Consider the following 18618-nt stretch of genomic DNA (forward strand, 5'->3'; position numbering starts at 1 on the left):
TGCTGTCCTTCCTAGATAATTCTTACTGCCAGCAGTGCCCAACATACGATTCTTGCTGTGACTGACAATTAGGGAAAACCCTCACAATTTAATTTATATTCTTAAAACTGTTTTTGTGGTGAAGTCTTGCTGAAATTAGACTACCTTTGAACAGAAGTGTTTAGCTTCCAGGTTCCCTTTGAACTCCCCATCCAAACATATATTAAAGTTTAATTTGAAAATTTGTACTTGAGAGCACAGATCTTGCACTCTTGAGGAAAAGAAATCACATTTGAGGACAAAAAAGATTATTCTCACACAAATAAGGCTGTCATACAGAATGACTAGAAAGTCTAAGTTGTTTGTTTTGTGAGCTCACCAGCAGGATAGCTATGCTATTAATTTTGGTTTTGAAATAGGAAGTACTGAGACAAGTAATGTCACTGGAGACCAAATACACAGTAGCACATCAGAGTCCTGAACAAAACCCCCATCTACACTACACCCGCCCTCTGAAATGTGGAAGAACTACAACTCTCTGCTCTAGCAAAGACCTAAAAAGACCAGAGGAGCAGACAAACAAGCGTGTTCCCCACAGACTAATAGATGGAATCTTCTAATTGCCAATTAGAATACAGCTGTATGCAAACATATATGTGCACCAGCTCAAAAATCCAGGTCAAATAAGATTCCATCACATAAGATCCAATAGCACTTTGACCTGGTGATTTACCAGTTTCTTGCTGGAGTGTGCTGGGGTGGTCCACCACCACCAGAGAGCACCCAAGGCACAGCTGGAATGTGCCCAACAGTCCATCAGAGCAAATGAAAACTGCATAACCTTTCTGGAGCTGTGAGCTGGGTATGAGTGTCAGCTCCCCAGCCCAGCTGAACCCCTCCAAAGTGTGCAAGACTACAGAAGTGCTCTTCGGAATTCAGGAGGCGCTACAGATCAGACAGTTTGGAGGCTGCCTGCCAAACAGCTCCATTCTATATGCAGCTTTTTAGCCTCTATATGAATCTATAATGCTTTGTAAAAGGCCCTGATGAAGACAAATGACATAACTGAGCCTGGAGATTATTTTATTGTTTTGAAAGTTAATCTTCATCTACAGCTACTTAAGCCAATGCAAAGGGTCAGGGATTTACCTCCCTTCCCCAGTGCTGCCCACATGGGAGATTAAGAGCAAACTACATCCCCTCTTCCATGGAAGAGTTAGCTTTAAGAAAAAAGTCAGATATCTAAATATATTACACCAGGGGCATCTCACACAACTGGGCATAATCACTCCTACAGCTGCAGTTCCCTACACAACCAGTTAAGAGCATTTTCAAGGTTCCAGTTGACCAGTACTCTGGAGATGGATGAAAGTGCACCTCAACCATGCCCAAACTCCACATTCACCCCCGCCCCCATCCTTCCCTTGCAGACATTTATGTATTATCTTACCTGAGAACTGCCACTGAAGCCTGGAGGCTGGCTATACTCGGTGGAGTCGATAATACTACTGCAAAAATAAAAGAAATAGTCTGCTTAAATCACTGCACAGCCATCCTTTATAATTTTTAACCTGTTTGCTATTCCCTCCTTGACACTCTGCAGCATGCTTGCCTTTGAAATCCATTTTACAGACAGGGAACACAAGGTTTTATTTTGTTTGGGGGTTTAGGAGAGATTTTTTTAATACAGAGTTTTCCTAGAGCAGAATGCTGTCACACACAATTACGTGTAGTGCAGTCAAATAACTTCTAATTAAAATGCAAAAGCATATCCTTCATATAAAATATGCAGCACAAGACATTCTGATAATAACATGCTACCACTGGATTTCAATTCCTTAAAAAAATAAAGAAAATAGAGAAGTCTAATGCTCTGGCATTGGAATCAACACTGGAAAGGAAAAAGCTAGAGAAATCAGTTTAAGACCGACACTAGTTTAAACAGGCAATTAAGGAGATACAGAAATAACCTAAAAAAATACTGACAGCCAGGATTGCTATTATTAGAAAATACTACACCATATTATAGTATCTAAAATGACACAACATACCTTTTAAATCACTGCTTTCAAAACATAGCATAGACCTGCAAACTAACAGAATTTAACTTCCAAAACTGCAAAAAGATCTCCTGATTCCAGCAGAAAACAGGTGGTTCAGTGCCCTTGGACATACAGGCAAAAAAATCATCTCTCACAGTAAGACACCAGAGACAGATTAAAGCACATTTATCACTCAAATTTCATATACTTCCAGGACAGGTAAAGATTAGCATACAAGAACGCAATTTTATTGATTATGCAAAACACACTATGAAAATCACCATGATTTGTTTCTAAAAAAATCTTTTCAACTGCTTTGCTTCTGCTACGTCATTTGACATGGACAGAGGAGAAACAAGCTGGGATCATTGTTCTCATTATTCTCAGTCTTTCTTATGAGAGAACCTTAGATTTTAAGCATTGCCTGAAAAAGCCACAGGTTTCCTTAAAAAGCCTCTAGAACACTGCTGTAGGTCTTAGCTTTGTCAAAGATAACTGTACCAATTCCTGCTTATGTAACAGCTGACAGAACATATGTGTAAACTTGAGAATCTTGGCCATAAACAAATTGGTTTGTTTGAAATGCCAGGCAGGGCACCTGTAAGTTTGGAAGAATCACTGGCACCAGTGCTTAAATATTTCTCTGAATGTTTTCAAGCTCCCCTGGAAGTGGAGTGAAGTGAAAACAGAAGAGGAGACATAACCACTGATGAGACTTAAAAAATTACCTTGGAAAATGAGATTGATTGGACTTTTGTTCCAGGCAAGACAAAAGCCATTAACAAAGAAAACCTAAGGGATAAAAATCATTATTTGCAGAAGCTATTGTAAGGGAGAAAACAGCAGAGCCATTTCAGGCATGGTTGGGGACAATGAACTTTAAATTAGAATGTGGCTGCATGAAATAATGAAACATGGACAGCAGATCCTGCCAGAACTGCAGGACTAACACAATCAGCTAGAAAGCAATGAAAAAGTACTCCACTCTGAGACAGGTACAGTGGCAATTAACAGCAAAACACACAGAGTCTGGTCTCATTTTGCTGCAGGTTGTCTGGTGATGTAAAGCCTTCAAGAGTGTAGACGTCATCCCCCTAACCAGAGCACCATTTCAAAGCCATTTCTGTGCAGTGCCTATAGATGAGTTAACTCATATAAGCTTGAATGTTTTTCCTTGCAGTAAACAGGAAGCAAGTAATCAAAAAATTACAGAAGTGCCCTCCAAGTTGTTTTTTAAGAGATGTAACATTAGGTTCAGTTTGGAAATTCAGCTACACTGATATGGCATTTAAAAACCCAGAACAACAACAATAAACAAGGCAGCCCACAGACTATAAAACCCATTACAGGGATGGGAGGAGGTAATTAGAACAAATGGAGGATCAGGTTTTCAATACCTGAACCAGAGTTACCAAGCAACTCATTTCTAGATCAGAATTTTCCCTCCGACTCCTATTAGCGATAGTTTGTTATTGCTATTAGTCCTGGATAACATCACAGAGAAGCTGCTTACTCCTGTCTTCTGTTTGCACCATTTACTGGGAGCAAAAATAACACACACGCTCCTGTTCAGAAAAGCCATACACAGAACTATTTGTTCTCTTCCCTTATTCTTCCCCTCTTGTTCTCTATTAGTATAGGAAGCAATAGGCAACACTGTAAACAAGCACTGTGCTATTACCCAATTTAATGTTTCATCACACCCTGTGTAGGCACAAAACAAAACACGTGTTTCTTGCAGCCAAGGATGTATTAAACATCATAGCTGGGCTAGGTTGTTTTGCTAAAGAGTTGCTGAAGGAAGCTGAGGGAAGGCAAAGTAATTTCACATTTTGAAGATGTTAAGAATGGCGAGGAAAAAAGCTACAAACAAAGAAAAGAAACAGAAAATTAATGAAGCAAACCTGTGATTTAGAGGAAGCAGATGAATAAGGGCAAGTCACCAGAGACCAGATAAAACTGAATTCCAAAGAACTCTATTTTCTTGAACTTTAAATTCAAAGGTTAAAGAAGTTTTCTTCCTCTCAGCACTAGTCTGTGACAACCTTGTAATATTTATAAGGCACATTATTCAAGTGTTATACAATTATATTTCATTAGCAGTGTGTTAAGTATGTTAAGTTATATTTCAATTTAAATACATCATTTAAATTCACTTATAAGCTAAAGAGTCTCTGTAAATTCAGTATAATTTTAACATGGAAGGGAATCCATTCCAAACTATATTTGTATTTCACTCTTAGTGGTTTTTGTGGCATCTATAAAACGCACTCTGGAGATTAAATATTTCAGTTAAGAGAAGTGAAAAAAATCAGCATATTTCATATCAGCTGTTCTGCAGCATTCTTGCCAAGGAGGAATGTTGTTGAGATATTCTTCAAAACTTACACTTAATGTTGAAAATAAAATTAATTTCAAGTGGTAGACCTTCCTGGAATCTAACTTCTGGTAATTCACACCAATGCAATTACTTGAATTATATACAACTGTCAAGATGGGGTGGGGATAGAAGTTGCAGGAGTAACTTCTGGCAACACCTGATGCCTGTTCAGACACTTCCTTCACATACTGATTTCTCTTCTACCACTCAAGGCTACTTCTTAACGCAGGAATGTCACCAAGAAAAAGATAAGGGGTCTTCTAAAGCAGAGAGAGAGAAAAAGCTGATCTCACATTCCCTGGAGAACACCTAAATATCCTATTATATCACACCCCTGGCATGTTGTACCAGGAGGAAAACCCCAAAGTTCAAGACACAACCAGACAGGCAGGTAAGAAAGAGCCCATGGTCTTTGCACCCACCATGGCTCCAACCCACTGCCACCTCCCGGCAGACCCCAGGAGAAGCACATCAATCCTACAGGGATCACTACAGGGTTTTTTTTATACCATCTTACATCTTCAAATGCAAGAACTGAGATTGATTGACCCCCTAGGACACAAAATAAATAGGCATAAAGGAATATTAAGAAATTCTCAGTAGAATGAAACCAGTGTAGCTCTCACTGCAGACTGTTCCCTTCTAAACTCTTTTAGTAAAACTCCTGGGCTTAAAACGTTATTCCAGCCTTCAAGAGATAAAGTTCTTTGGGGGCTTGTTTATTAGCTGAGCTCAAGTAACAGAAATACATTTCTATTCATAAGTACAATCTCCTGATAAAAGAGAAAGGTTTCTAGGCCTGAAGGCATCCAACATGTACCAAACTGAGCCCGATCAGCGCTCAAGTTTACCCCAAGCATCAGTGCCACAGAGCAAAACCACTCTATTTAATAGCCAATAACAAGAAAAGTAGTAGAACCTGACAAGAATCTCATCAGTTTCACAAAACTGCTTCTTGGCAAAACAGCAATAGTCCATATCAAGAAACAAATCTGCACCCAAAAGGAATTCAAGGAGCAGTGAAGAGCTGAATTAGAAATGCTGTTCCCATTCATTGTGACCATATTCCTGTCCTTCCCCTCAGAGGCAACCAGAGCTTCTTAGAAACATGAGAAATGCTGTTCTCTTTGTCCAGAAATAGCATCTTGGTAGGAAATTCTAGCCAATATTGCTGGGTTCCTCCCCACAGCACTGTGTCTAAGTCTCTCTGGGGGAAGAAATCTGATCATTTGTTACTTCTGAGCTATTAGATTTAGAGCTGCTAACTGTAAAAAAATCCACCAGTATAGAAAATGACAGTTTAGAGAACTCAACTTCTAAGAGATAGCAGACATGATCACTTAATAACACAACTTTGCCCCGTTGAAATTAGAGCAAAATACACATCTGTGAAGTAGAGCACTTCAAACTCTGGCACTTACAACTTGGATACAAGAGGCATCTGCAATATTATCATCAAGAAACCAGACTGTGCAATATTCCAGACAAAAATACACATAGAACTATGTTATTAGAAAGGCATTTCATTAAATCAAAACAGACGGCAGATTAAAAAATAATCAATAGGCTGTACATTTCAAATTTTGATCTGAGCCCATACCTTTAGCTATGTGTGCTGATTAGGGAAGCCAGAGCACTCCAATACCATAGAAAATTAAGACCTTTCACAGGCCAAGCAGGACTGCACAAAGTTCAGAAAAGGTAACACATAAATAACAGTAATATTTTTTTCCATAGCAAAGGCTTATGACTCAAGTTTACTAATTCACATGACATTTAAAGCTATCGGTTTTCCATGGCATCTGATTCAGAGCAGATTCTTCATCTAAATGCAGGCTCACATGGTTTTTCTTCACTTCTTTGTTCACATAAAGTTTATACCAATTAGAAACACAATAGGAAAATACTGTACAGCACTCAAAAAACAGTTGTGCTTGTGTTTTGGGCATTGCTTGGAGAGCACTAGCAAGTAGAGTGCAACATGTACAGCTTGAAATCCAAGTTGAGTTGCAAGCTGCATACCTGTGTGAAGGTGAGGGAGCCTCAAACTGTGGCACTGTGCTGTCCTCACTGACCGGGGAGTACAGGCCACTCATCTCCTGAAACAGAAATCACATTACAACACAGCTGACAAGAAATGTATGCCTAATACACGTGTTCACAGAATACTGCTGTTTTTCCGCACAGATAACTAACTGTGTCTACATTCACCCAACTCTTAAAAATCTTTACTATATCTGACAAAACATTGATTTTCTTCAATTTTTTTTTCAGCTATCATTCGAAGCGGGTTTCAAAAATCCTACAGGTGTGATGCTCTGTGCTTCAAGAGTGGCAGTTTTGGAGCTTCTACTCAAAAAACCCCAAGAGATTTGGTTACCTTCCAATTGCCTCTGACCCGGCGTCTCCCTTAGACACGGCAGAACAAGCAAACTCTAACTGCATTTGTGAGATACGTGCAAACTTGTCTAACAGCCTTCACAACTGGAAAGTAAAGCTGGATATGGGTCATGGCAAGAACACAAGGCAGCAGGGCAAAGGTGGCGCCACAGACTTAAAAGAGAATCTGTCAGTCCTCTGTGGGACAAGTGCACAAGAGATAAACTTTGCACATAAACTTGGCTTTGTCCCTTCCAGACTAAGGCACTGCGTGTACCCAGTATGAGACTGTCTTTCATCTGTTTGGGAAATGGAAGCTATGCAGGATGCAGCAGCTCATTAGCTGAGGGGCAAAGTGTTCTCAGGACAATTATTACTTGGGCTTTCAAATTCCCACTAGGTGCCTATTAGTTGGTAGGTAGAAAGAAGGATATTTGTGACTATAGAGATCCCAGGCTTTAGAGGTCAGAGCCAAGGTCACCATGACACCCCAGGAATACAGCCCAGCTGCAGCCTACTGAAAGGCCTGATTAAAGAGCAGAGAAACAGGTAGCTGGATGCTCTTTGAGAGATCCCACAGCTTTTGGGAACAGTTTCTCCTAGATCTCAAGACTTATTTTACCAGTCTGAAGAAAACATGCTAAGATATATTTATTTCACCGAAGCTGAGAAACATTTAGAAAAAGAGGTCCAAGCAAATTCCAAATAGGTATCAGATAAACGGAAAATCTTGCAGTTGTCATCATATTTATGTTTTGCTAATTCATCATCACACATATTAACTGCATGAAGAAATTTAAAAAAATATTTTTGGAGGTAGTTTGGAACACATGCTGACTTGCTCAAGATGAGCAAGAAGCAGACCTGCAAACTGATTCCCAAGACGCTTTAAGCGAATGGTATTTTGAGTGGTGGCAGTCTGATATATTCCTGAAACATCAGCTTCCTACTGCAAGATTAAACACTGGAATGGCTAGAGGGAAGGACCAAGAGGAACCTAGACTCATTGAAGACATAGGGATTGCACTAATGGGGCTACAAACTCTTGGAGAATAATTCTTAGCAAAAATGTCAAGAGATTCCCATTGTTAAGGAATCAAGAGAACTATACCAGGAGGTAGCAAGAATCAGTTTTGACATGAAGCAGGAGCTGGTTTTGTTCCTGCCCAGTCTCTGCATAACAACCCTCTTCTGAATCCCCAGCACTTCTCCATTTTAAAACTTATATGCTGCTAAGATTTAAACAGCCTGTGCAAACAGCCAGCAACGTACAAAATCTTAAGTTCTGATCAATATACCAGCTGCTGATTTCTAGCAACTACTCTAAAATACTTACTACCAACACAAAGAAATGATTATAAAAGAGCTACCAAACTGAAGCCTGCACACATCAACTAAATGAACAAATTAAAGAAAAAGCATCATCTGTTCATTTTCCCATTACTGACTTAAATGCCATACATTTAACCCAGCAGCCTCACAGCAAGGCAGACAGCTTGATGAAAATGAAAAATTGCCAGAGTCAGAACAATGTCTGGGCACCTCACCTCTACCCGTTTAATATCTTCTTCCAGAACACTTAGCTCCTTCTGGATCTGCTCCAATTGCTGTGGATAAGAGAATGGGAGAAGTCTAAATCAATCTGCACTGCACCAGCACCAAGATAAATTACAATCTTTCCAGAGAGGAACCTAAACTATCTTCGCTGGTGTGCTACACCAGGCAGGAAGTTCAAATGCACAGATTAACATAAGTGTGCACACAAATCACATTCAAGACAAAGCTGTTATTTTAAAACAATGCAAAACAAGAGCAGGAGGTATTTTGATGTCAATCACAGAGACCCACATTATTCAAAGTAAGACTATTATGTTCCTCTAACACGTCTCAGAGAAGGTGTAACTGCTTTGCAAACACTAAGTATAGAATCACAAAGTGGTCTGGGTCACATGGGTCCTTAATGATTATCTCATTCCATCCCCTGCCATGGGCAGGGACACTTTCCATTAGACCAGGTTGCTCTAAGCCCAGTAAACTCTGGCCCTGAACACTCTCAGGGATGGGGCAGCCACACGTTCTCTGAGCAACCTGTGGCCAGGGCCTCACCACCCTCACAGGGAAGAATTTCTTCCTAATATCTAAACACACACTCTCACTTTAAAACCATTCCTACTTGTCCTGTCACAATTAGAAAAAAACACAATGAAAGACAATGATCGTTTCACCCTTCAACTAAATACAAAATGTTTTTTTAAAAGGTATCAAGATTAATTCTCATCTTAGCTGTTAACCTGTCACATGCCAATTTAAACTCTGTCATTAAGTTTCTGGATTGGAAAAAACCAGTTATGACCAGAGCAGGATTTGATCCTAGTAGTGAGAAAGCATCACATGGTATCAAGGTATCACTTCTTCCAAAGGTTGGATACTTACCTTGGATTACACCATAAATTCCAGTCAATTTGAGGGCTATACCTGAAAGGGTCAGCAGGAGACTTCCCCTCTCATCAGGCAACACTTCCTTTCCCTTCTTTGTGCCACATGTAATAATATCTTCCAGGTTTTTAGCCTGTCAGCAAGCTGGCCTCACTCACCTCAAGCAACTGAAGCCACAGACTTGACAACTGTTTACACCTAAGCAAGGACATCATCTCCTTACCTGCTTATTCAGCAGCTATGTCCCACCCAAACACCCACAGAGCCTAAACTCAGCCTTGCAGGGCTCAAACACACACACACACACACTCCTCTAGGTCAGAGCTCCTGACAAAACTTAGCTCAAGTGCAAGTCTGGGTCACTGAGACACAGAAATGTAATAAATACACGAAGAACTGGAAGTCTACTTGACTCTCCTCAGCTCCCAGTTTTAGGAAGTTACAGATTACCAGCCATGTGGCCTGTGACCAGAAGCATTTGCTGAGTTAAGTCCACTGAAAGCTTAAGTACAACACATTCTCCAAAGACAAAAGAAATTTTTGTACTTTAAACTTTACAACAGAACATTTAATTGCCCAAATTCAAAGTTACTAATTTGGCAACACATATTACTCTTAATATGACGTATTCCAAAGAATATCTGGCAAGCTACTCAAAGACTTATTCACTCAAGTGCTTAAGTTTGATCCTTTAAGTGTCAGAAGGTTTTGTTTAAACAAAAAGCACAATTTAAACCTCTCTTACAGTAAAGCATTCCAAATTTCTGTGTGCTCTGCATTAAATAATCCAGCATTTTAATTTTCCTTTTAAAAAACACTAACAAAAGCTTCTGTCTCTGAAAACAGGAGAACAAAGGCTGCGTCCACACCTACTTCTAACATGGCTGCTTCTTTGAATGAGATGCCATTATAAATGTGTCCTCATCTCTGTACTCTGAAGGTTTCAGTTTACATTTAAATTGAGGCACAGACAGCAGAAGTTTAATGGTTTAGAACTAGACTTCCACTGTTAATTTACAAATCACTACACCATAACAGATAATTCCATTTTCACTTTTGAAACCTACAGCAAGAATAGCAGGTGGTGCTACAGCTCCAAGATTAGTGGTAAAGTTAACTGACACTTGCACAGCATGGGTCCTGCCTGAATTCAGCTCTAGAAAATGCCATTAGTCCTCCAGATTCATAAATCCCATTTAAAAAGAAGTCACAAACCCACTGACAAGTTCCAAAATTACAGTGAGGAAATCAGCTGTTCTACAATGTACTGCCTCACAGCCAAACTGGACGTCTGAAAAATAATTGATAGTTGGTGACATCACATAAACAGGATCCTTTTTATAGGAACAAGAGCAGAGACCTTTTATTGGCCACCTTTCATTAACTATTGCACAGAGCCAAGAGCATGAGATATGGATTTTATTTACCAATTCTTCCTTCTAGTTACAACCTACCATAAACTTACCCAACAGCAGAAACACTAAAAAGCAGGCAAGAGTGTTTCATGTTTCTTTTAGGAGGAAGCCTTCTCATGCCATCAGCATAAAATGAATTAATGTCCACACTGAAACCTTCAGTTTTTTGGTATGTTAGTTTAAGTGTTTTAATCTATCAAAGACCTTCAATCAATCCACATTCATTCCAATTAAACTTTGAAAAATTAGAATACTGATTTATAATGGCCAGCCTTCGAGGGACATTTAAGGAAAGCTAAATGAATTATCGTGCTTGCAGTATATCCAGATTTAAGGGCCCTTAATTTAATTTTCACTGTTGGGCACAGAAAGCAAGCCAAGTCCTGTCCCAGCGATGGGCAGAATCACGCCTGTCAAACTTTAGATTAAGTCAGCAAAAGCACTTCTAATGAACACTGAAATGTATACTTAGAGAGATGCACATACTATAAACTCTATTTTCAGACACAGATACTTTCCTGGAAATAAAAAGGCCAGTATGGACAAGGAGGAGATCCTTAACTCAGTGGTAAAACCTCAATTTCAACTCCAGTGAATGAACTACAATAAGCAGGTGTGTAACATTCTGGTCCCATTTTTGACATATGGGCATATATACAAAAGAAAAGCTGTGAGTTCAAAACTTTTTAATAATCCTGGGAAAGGGCTTCAGACATTCAAGTCAAGAAGCCACCAAGAACTTACACAGTGCTGAACACCAGATCATGGTCATTTTGGTTTTGGATGGCCATCTACTAACAAGCCTATCTGTTTTCATCCTGGAGCTTCCTGTTTTTTTCCTGGAGGACGGGCCCCTGGGGAGGCAGCAACTTCCTGCTTTGTGTTTGTATAGCAGGGCCAAGAAGCAGCCCTGATTGGGTCTCCTGGTGCCAGTTATAAGTGTTTGCAAAAAAAACTAAAAGCTCAGCAGAGGCTCCAAGTGCCACAGACACAGCCTAGAAAAACGTGCAAGAGAAGTAGCCATAGACCCTTGACCAAATGTCTTTCCAATTCTAGAAAAAGCACAAGCAAAGAACAACAGGAGCTGTTTTCTACAGAAATACTGCAAAACCAGAAACACTATTTTTAAAAGCAGCCGAAACAGAGCATCTGGATTCACACTTTTTGGAAGCTCACAGGCCATTTTATGTTCAGTAACACACCTTCCAGGCTCTGATCCAGACTCCCTGTGCAGTCATCACAATATACACCATAGATCCAGAGAAACAGATGATACTTTTACCAGAGGGAACATCATTTTCCCAGACACACAAAGCCATTGCACCTACCAGGATGAGCCAAAAATTATCCCCCGCTCACCCAAGGAGGATAAACCAGGTAGTCACTGTAAATAAACCCTTAATTCTGTCCTGTAGCTTCATCCATCCAACATCACTATCTTCCTACTTCCTGTTCTTCCACCAAGTACTGCTTTAATAAACCACAGTGTAAACTTCACTATCAACAGCTGAAACTTTTCTAAAGGTACCCAGTGAAATTAATTTCTATCTGTAGAATTCAATACCTCAATAACAATACACAATAAGATCAGTTTCTCTCTCTGGAAGTCTTGTCTGTCTCTGGGGTTTCTTTCCATTATTGCTTTGGATGCAAAGCCTTTTACAACATAAAGGACAACTATGGCCTGGAGGTAATCTTGAGACCTTAGAGAAATTTTAGTCTTATAAATTCATTGCAAATATCACATATTTTGACAAAATACCTCTCTGTTACAATGTCTTTGGACAACTAGAAGCAGGTGCGAGACTTTTGTTGGTATGAAGACAAGAACACCTGAGCCTCCACAAGCTTCATTAGTGAAATGTGACATTAAAGCCTCTTAAACATGTGGACAGTCCATCTATAACACATTTATCTGCTGAGAATATTTCTCTTCTCTGATCAATACTTCCTCCAAATGATAAATGTTTCCTCGTAACTGGGGAAGAGCTAAAAGAAAGGCTGGAGAACATCCAGGTTGTTTAACACCGAGAATTCCCAAAGACAGGAGAAAGGAGATGCCAGGCTGATAAAGTATGTTTCATATCTTGAATATTCCTCTCCCTCATTTAAATCCTATGGTATGGAAGAAATACGCTCTGAAAGCTTAGTGATAGATCCTGACAGAAAAGCCTCATGAGATAAGGACATCTGAGGGAGGAAACAAAGCAGCCTAAACAATTAGACTAATTGCCTTAGAGTCTAATACACCAGTAGTAGGTGCCACTCGGCTTCTTCTTTCTTTGCAAGACCTTGCCAGTGCAGCAAGGAGAGCCAGCTGTTATACACTGATATCACTAAGATAACTCTTAGTTTGTTGCTTAGTTTACATTCTCTGTATCCTTGGGCTTCTTATCACTGCTTCTGGAGCTCACATCTCTCATTCAGTAACTCAGAAATACAAACAGATTTAAAATACCAGGTAAGCACTGTGGATAGGGACCAGACTACTCTAGCTGTAAATTCTCCTCAGCAGTCCTGAAATGTAATCAAGACCACATGAGAACAGAAGAGCATGACTGATTTCTGGTTCTGTCACCTCCTCTTGCTACTCATTAGTTCACCCATGTATACACATGCAGAACATAAGGCCTGACAGGTGAAGTGATTAGCACAAGGTAATGATATCCCTGGAGAATTCATGCTTATAATTCCCAGCAACTACCCCACAAAAACTTCTCTTATTTTTAGTATTTAACATTCGAGAGGGCAAAGAATGATGATGATTCTGAAATGCTGAGCAGGCACCCAGCGCCACAAGCCTGAGACACTTCAGGATTACTTTTTTTTCCCAGGATGTTTAGCAGCTAAAAACCAGCCTTATGCATTACCAAACATGAAAGAGGCCTTGTTAGACACAAGACAGTTAATGTCACATTATTAGAAAGCAAAAGCCCATAGAACATAAAAATGAAGTGACATCTGCCAAGGGAAACATGAATACACCCAGAGAATAGCACCTGTGTAAAACCTGATTTGTGATACTAATCATCAAGCTCTGTATTCTCCTTCAGTAAGCAATGGTGCTGCTGTAGAAGTACCTACAGGTAGCTGAGCTAATAATATTTTAGCATAAATTATCTATATGATACGTATAGTGGTGTCTGTTTGGAGACACTGAATCCTGACCTAGACAGTTAGAAGGCCTCTTTTTTAAAGTACTGAACATAAAAGTGGGAAGAATTAATTGATATAATCAGCTCTCTCACAAAGTGTTCAAGATGAAGGAACACGTGAACTTTTAAAATTAGCAAAGTTAAATTTGCAAAAGCATTTAGGCAACACATGTATGAAGGCAAGAATTTTAAAAAGTCACAGGCTGCTGCATTTAGTTTCCCTGGAAAATAGTAATAAACACACACCATCACCAAGACATAATATATCATTATTAAACTTGACCTTCCAGACTTTTTGGGTTCTTAATTTCAACAGAAGAGGATGCTGGATTAAAAAAACATGCAGAGTGTGCATTCAGTTAACTGTGCACACATATGGAAAGGCACTCAGCCATGCTAAGCTTGCCTTAGGGACATCTTACTGTTGTGAAGGATCAATACATTCCTCCCCTCCAAAACTATCTGCTGTTTGTGAAAAAGTATTTTTAAGCCCTAGCCATTTGCTTTCAATCTTTTCTAAGGTAAGACTTCTTTTTCTATTACTATTGCCAAGGATTTGGGTTTGTTGTTTTTTTTTTTTGCCATATTGCTCTAGGTCAAAAAGAAACAAAATTCATAAACTTCAAAAGAAAAAGGACTTGTAAACAGCTTTGTGCAAAAGCATGCAGTAAATTCCAGCTTGAAAGATCAACATTTTGAAAAGTTACAAACAGATCAAAACAGGATTTCTAATAGCACCTGCTGCAGGTGCTGAACCTCACATTTATCTTCCAGAGAAATTATGAAAAGGTGACAAAGAGGCATTTGTCAAAAGACTCGACTGCACCAATATTCTGAAGTACAAGTCTAAAAGATAGTTTTCTTCTAGCTATAAACCCACTCCAATATGCTCAGAAGTCTCCATTTCATTAATGCAAGGGAAAAAATACGTAACTTATGAGTGAAGTAGGCAAGGAGGGTTACAGGTGGTTAATCATCTGCTCTGAACATGTGAAATACTATACAGGTGCACCAAATGAGGTAACATCTGTATGTACTTACAAAAGTACCTTAGTCCCTATGTTAGAACTTGCAGTATGCAGTAAATAAAATCTGTTAATAAAATCTTGCAATAAATAGTATTCAAAGAGGTGTATCTAGAAACAAAGTTACTAAAGTTCCTTAAAACATTTAAGTCAAAAATTAGAAATAAGAACTTAGGATCCTACATTAAAAAAATCTTTTTTATTTATCAAGAACTTACCTTTACAGCTGTGGCTTACTGAGTGAAATTGCATTTACTTTGCAGCTATCTTTACTAAAACCAAGTCTGAATTAAGAAAGGAAAAAAGGTCATGTTGCTCCCCATAATAAGGCTGCTTGTATGACTCACAATGACATGTAATAATACATCATTGTTCCAGGGTCCACACATGTTCCTTGAGCTCAATTCTTAAACAGTCACCTCTTACAGCATTGAAACTACAGTGAACTTGTGAAGCTCTGATAACCTTCACTGCATTATTAATATGGTCACTTCTCACTTTCCAAGCCACCATCTCAGGCTTCCTGCAGTCTGGATGCATCACCACTGTCATAACCCAAAGAGTAATTCCTCTATTATCCCCACAAAACCCCCTCTAGAAAGGGGTGCTTGCCACAAGCTCCACCAGCTACAGGGAGAACCTTGTCACTTACCAAAAGGAAGCATCAACTGGTGCAATTTACTCTAGGCATAAACCGACTGCCCAAGAGAGATTTTGATATATAAAACTATCCTAATGACTGGTCTGTATTTTGCATGCATCTACCCGATGATTTTTACCTTTCTTACCCTTCTCAAGTGAGAGCAAAGACTGCTCCAAGTCTGACAAGTCCTCATGTCCCTCAAAATAAATGGCAAGGCCAGACACTAAGCACTAGGGCAAGGACAGAACTGACAGGCCTGCACAGAAGTCTTTAGAGATGTGACAAGTCTGCATTTCACGTTGGAATATGAAGGGGGGTACAAAATAACATGCAGGAAGTCTTGGCAACAGAGGGAGTACATAAACAGGGACATGGAGGATTTATGGAGGATCTGAAATAAACTGTAAGACCCAACTGCTTTCAGGATGTTCCAAAGGCTGTTTTCAGAGGATCTGCAGCCAAAATTAAGTTTCTTTAGCCTTAAAAGATGTTATCCTTTAAAAATTATTACTAAAGTCAAAGAGACAGATACTGATGAGATGGGAAAGGTTTACCAGGTACTGAGACTCACAGAATGAAGGTTGCAAGAGACCTTCAAGATTATCTAGTCCAGTCACCACCTCAGCACCACCATACTAACTCCTAAGCCATAACACCAGTCCATATCCAGGTGCCTCTTGGACATTTTCAGAGACTGTGACTCCACCAGTTCCCTGGACAATTCACTCTAATACCTAACCACACTCTCAGTGAATTTTTTTTTCTAGTATCTAATCTGAACCTCCCCTGGTGCAACTTGAAGTCATTTCTTCTCATCTTTTCACCTGAGACATGGCAGAAGAGCCTGGTTCTCACCACCACTACAGCCTCCTGTCAGGTAGTTAGAGAGAGCAGTGAGGTCCTCAGTGACATCCTCATCCTTTGTAAGATGTTTTCCAGACCCTTCACCAGCTCTCTTGCCCTTCTTTGGATTTTCCACAACCCTTGTTGGTTTTGGCCATGGACATCTGTTGGTGGACATACTCCAGACTCACTTTGGAATGACTCCATAACCAGACCCTCAATCCATTCTGGACAAGGCTTCTTACACTCATCACATTTACATGGTTTCAAGTTTGACCACACAGTCACACTATTGGGTCTTCTGTTCTTCACATCTTTTCTCAGAAACCATGGACCACAAGAAAGCTTGTCCTTCTGCTGTTTTCATGATCATTTTTCAAGGTTTCTGGTCTATTTGTGGTCTTAGGGTTTAGACATTGCATAACCTTATAGAGGAAGAACCCCAAAGCATGACAGACTGTACATGATTACCAAACTCATTCATATTCTTTGACACATTCATTTTAGGACAAACAAGGAAAAAAACCCAGAATATTAATTCTTTCATGTCACCATATTAGTCATGGTATTTGATAAACTAAAGGAAAAAACTTGGTAGTGAAAGTAATTTCACTCCTTCCCAAACTTTGATTTTCTTCTGTATTAGGAAAACAATCTTGTTTCAAGAACTTGACGTGCATTTACACCAAAGAGTCTGTATAGTCCCACATGCTTCACCAGTGTGAGATGAGAAGGCAAATGATTAAAAATTGAAGCTGTCACACATAAAGAGATTAATTTTCCTTCAAACCCACGTGTCTTCTGTCTGAGATTTCTCCCAACACGCCTTGAGGTATTCTTTGCAGAAATAATGCCAGGCTAACACATCACTTCAACAGAAATGCACTGGGAGAAAACAGCAGGCAACAACACCTCACCCACTGAAGCACAAAGCAAGTTACCTCTCGTTTGTTTCTCCTGGCTACTTTAAGAAATTCCATAAGGATCTGCAATTGGGCAGCATGGGATTCCTGTAACACAATAAACAAGGAAGTGTAACTCTTCCATGTACATTAAGTGAAACAAATATTCATTTTACACACAGAAATCCACACAGCACAGAAACTACTTTCATTTAGAGGTTAGCAAAAGAAAAATAGCTTAAGGAAGTTTTTAAAATGGTAGTTTTACTTTATCTCACAGGTCTTAATGTTCTGTTTGGTTCACAGGAAGTTTTTATGTGAAGGCAACAGTCCTTGTAACAGTTTTTCCTATTCAGTTGAAATGCTTCTTTTTTTCTTTGGCTACTGCACCTGGAATGGATTTTGGGATACAGGTTCCCCACAGACTCACCTCCTACCCTAGAATATGATCAGCATCCACCTGATGATCAACATACTAAAGGATGAAGTAGTTATACAAAAAAACCACCTCCCCCAAAAATTTGCATTTACGCTTAGGTAGAAGTTACTGCTGAAGATTTCTCCAGAGTGAAAGGCAACAATAAAGCCATGATGAAACTAAACCATCCCTTTCTAATATTTTTCATAACAGGTTATTTACCTCAGCCATTGGCATAATATTTTCACCCAAACTGGCCAAGAACTAGACAGGGCAAATAAGGAGAACCACAAGAGGAAAGATAACTAAGAACTGTATTCCAGCATTAATATAGCCCTAATCACATCCCAGCATTCCAAGACTAACCTGCACAACCTATCAAAATATTTCTTATTAAAGGATTGTGAACATACACTCAAAAAGGATCAAGACATAGGAGCACACAAAATCCATTAAAGGCAGAGGGGACAAGGAAAGTAAAGACATTGAATGTAAAAATACTACTTTTCTGAGATTATTTTCTTACTCCCCATGATCTGACAATAATAAAAGTGAAGCAAATAAAGCTAGACAAGAAAAATGCTTTTAAACTCTTTAAATGTCAGGTGTGGATTCACTTTCTTCGCTTAGCATCTTTAAAAGATATTCATACTCAGAAATACTCATACACTCAGCCATAAGGCTTCTTTGTTTCAGATTTGTCACAACTTATACAAAAAGGCCTATAGAGAAAAGTAGTTTTATTCTCTTTTTCCCCAGCATAACTTCATTGAACCACAGGGTACATACTTACAAGTCCCCATGCAATAAGGCAACACAACAGTTCTGCTAACAGTCAAGCATATTTTGGGGTCACTTTCTTTCCATCAGAACCACAAGTTGTAAATATTGATTCTGTAAGAGTGAGTAAGTTAAGATATTCCCATTACAGCTCTTCCTCACCTATTTTAAAGCAGTATCAAGATCCACCCTCCTACTCAATTTTCACTAGGTCAAATTCT

General features: G+C 39.3%; 1 protein-coding gene across 3 annotated transcripts in view; it reads right to left on the minus strand.

Annotated features, from left to right (window-relative positions):
• Positions 1-18618, minus strand: part of COP1 (COP1 E3 ubiquitin ligase) — a 124184-nt gene that overhangs the window by 92327 nt on the left and 13239 nt on the right. For all 3 annotated transcript variants that reach the window (XM_066324710.1, XM_066324709.1, XM_066324711.1), the window contains exons 6-9: positions 17239-17307; positions 8328-8387; positions 6424-6500; positions 1430-1487 (exon numbers count right to left, since the gene is read on the minus strand). In XM_066324710.1, the coding sequence (XP_066180807.1) occupies positions 1430-1487; positions 6424-6500; positions 8328-8387; positions 17239-17307 (264 nt within the window). The remainder of the gene's footprint in view (positions 1-1429; positions 1488-6423; positions 6501-8327; positions 8388-17238; positions 17308-18618) is intronic.

The sequence above is a fragment of the Sylvia atricapilla genome, chromosome 9 (assembly GCF_009819655.1).
Source record: "Sylvia atricapilla isolate bSylAtr1 chromosome 9, bSylAtr1.pri, whole genome shotgun sequence".
NCBI lineage: Eukaryota > Metazoa > Chordata > Aves > Passeriformes > Sylviidae > Sylvia > Sylvia atricapilla.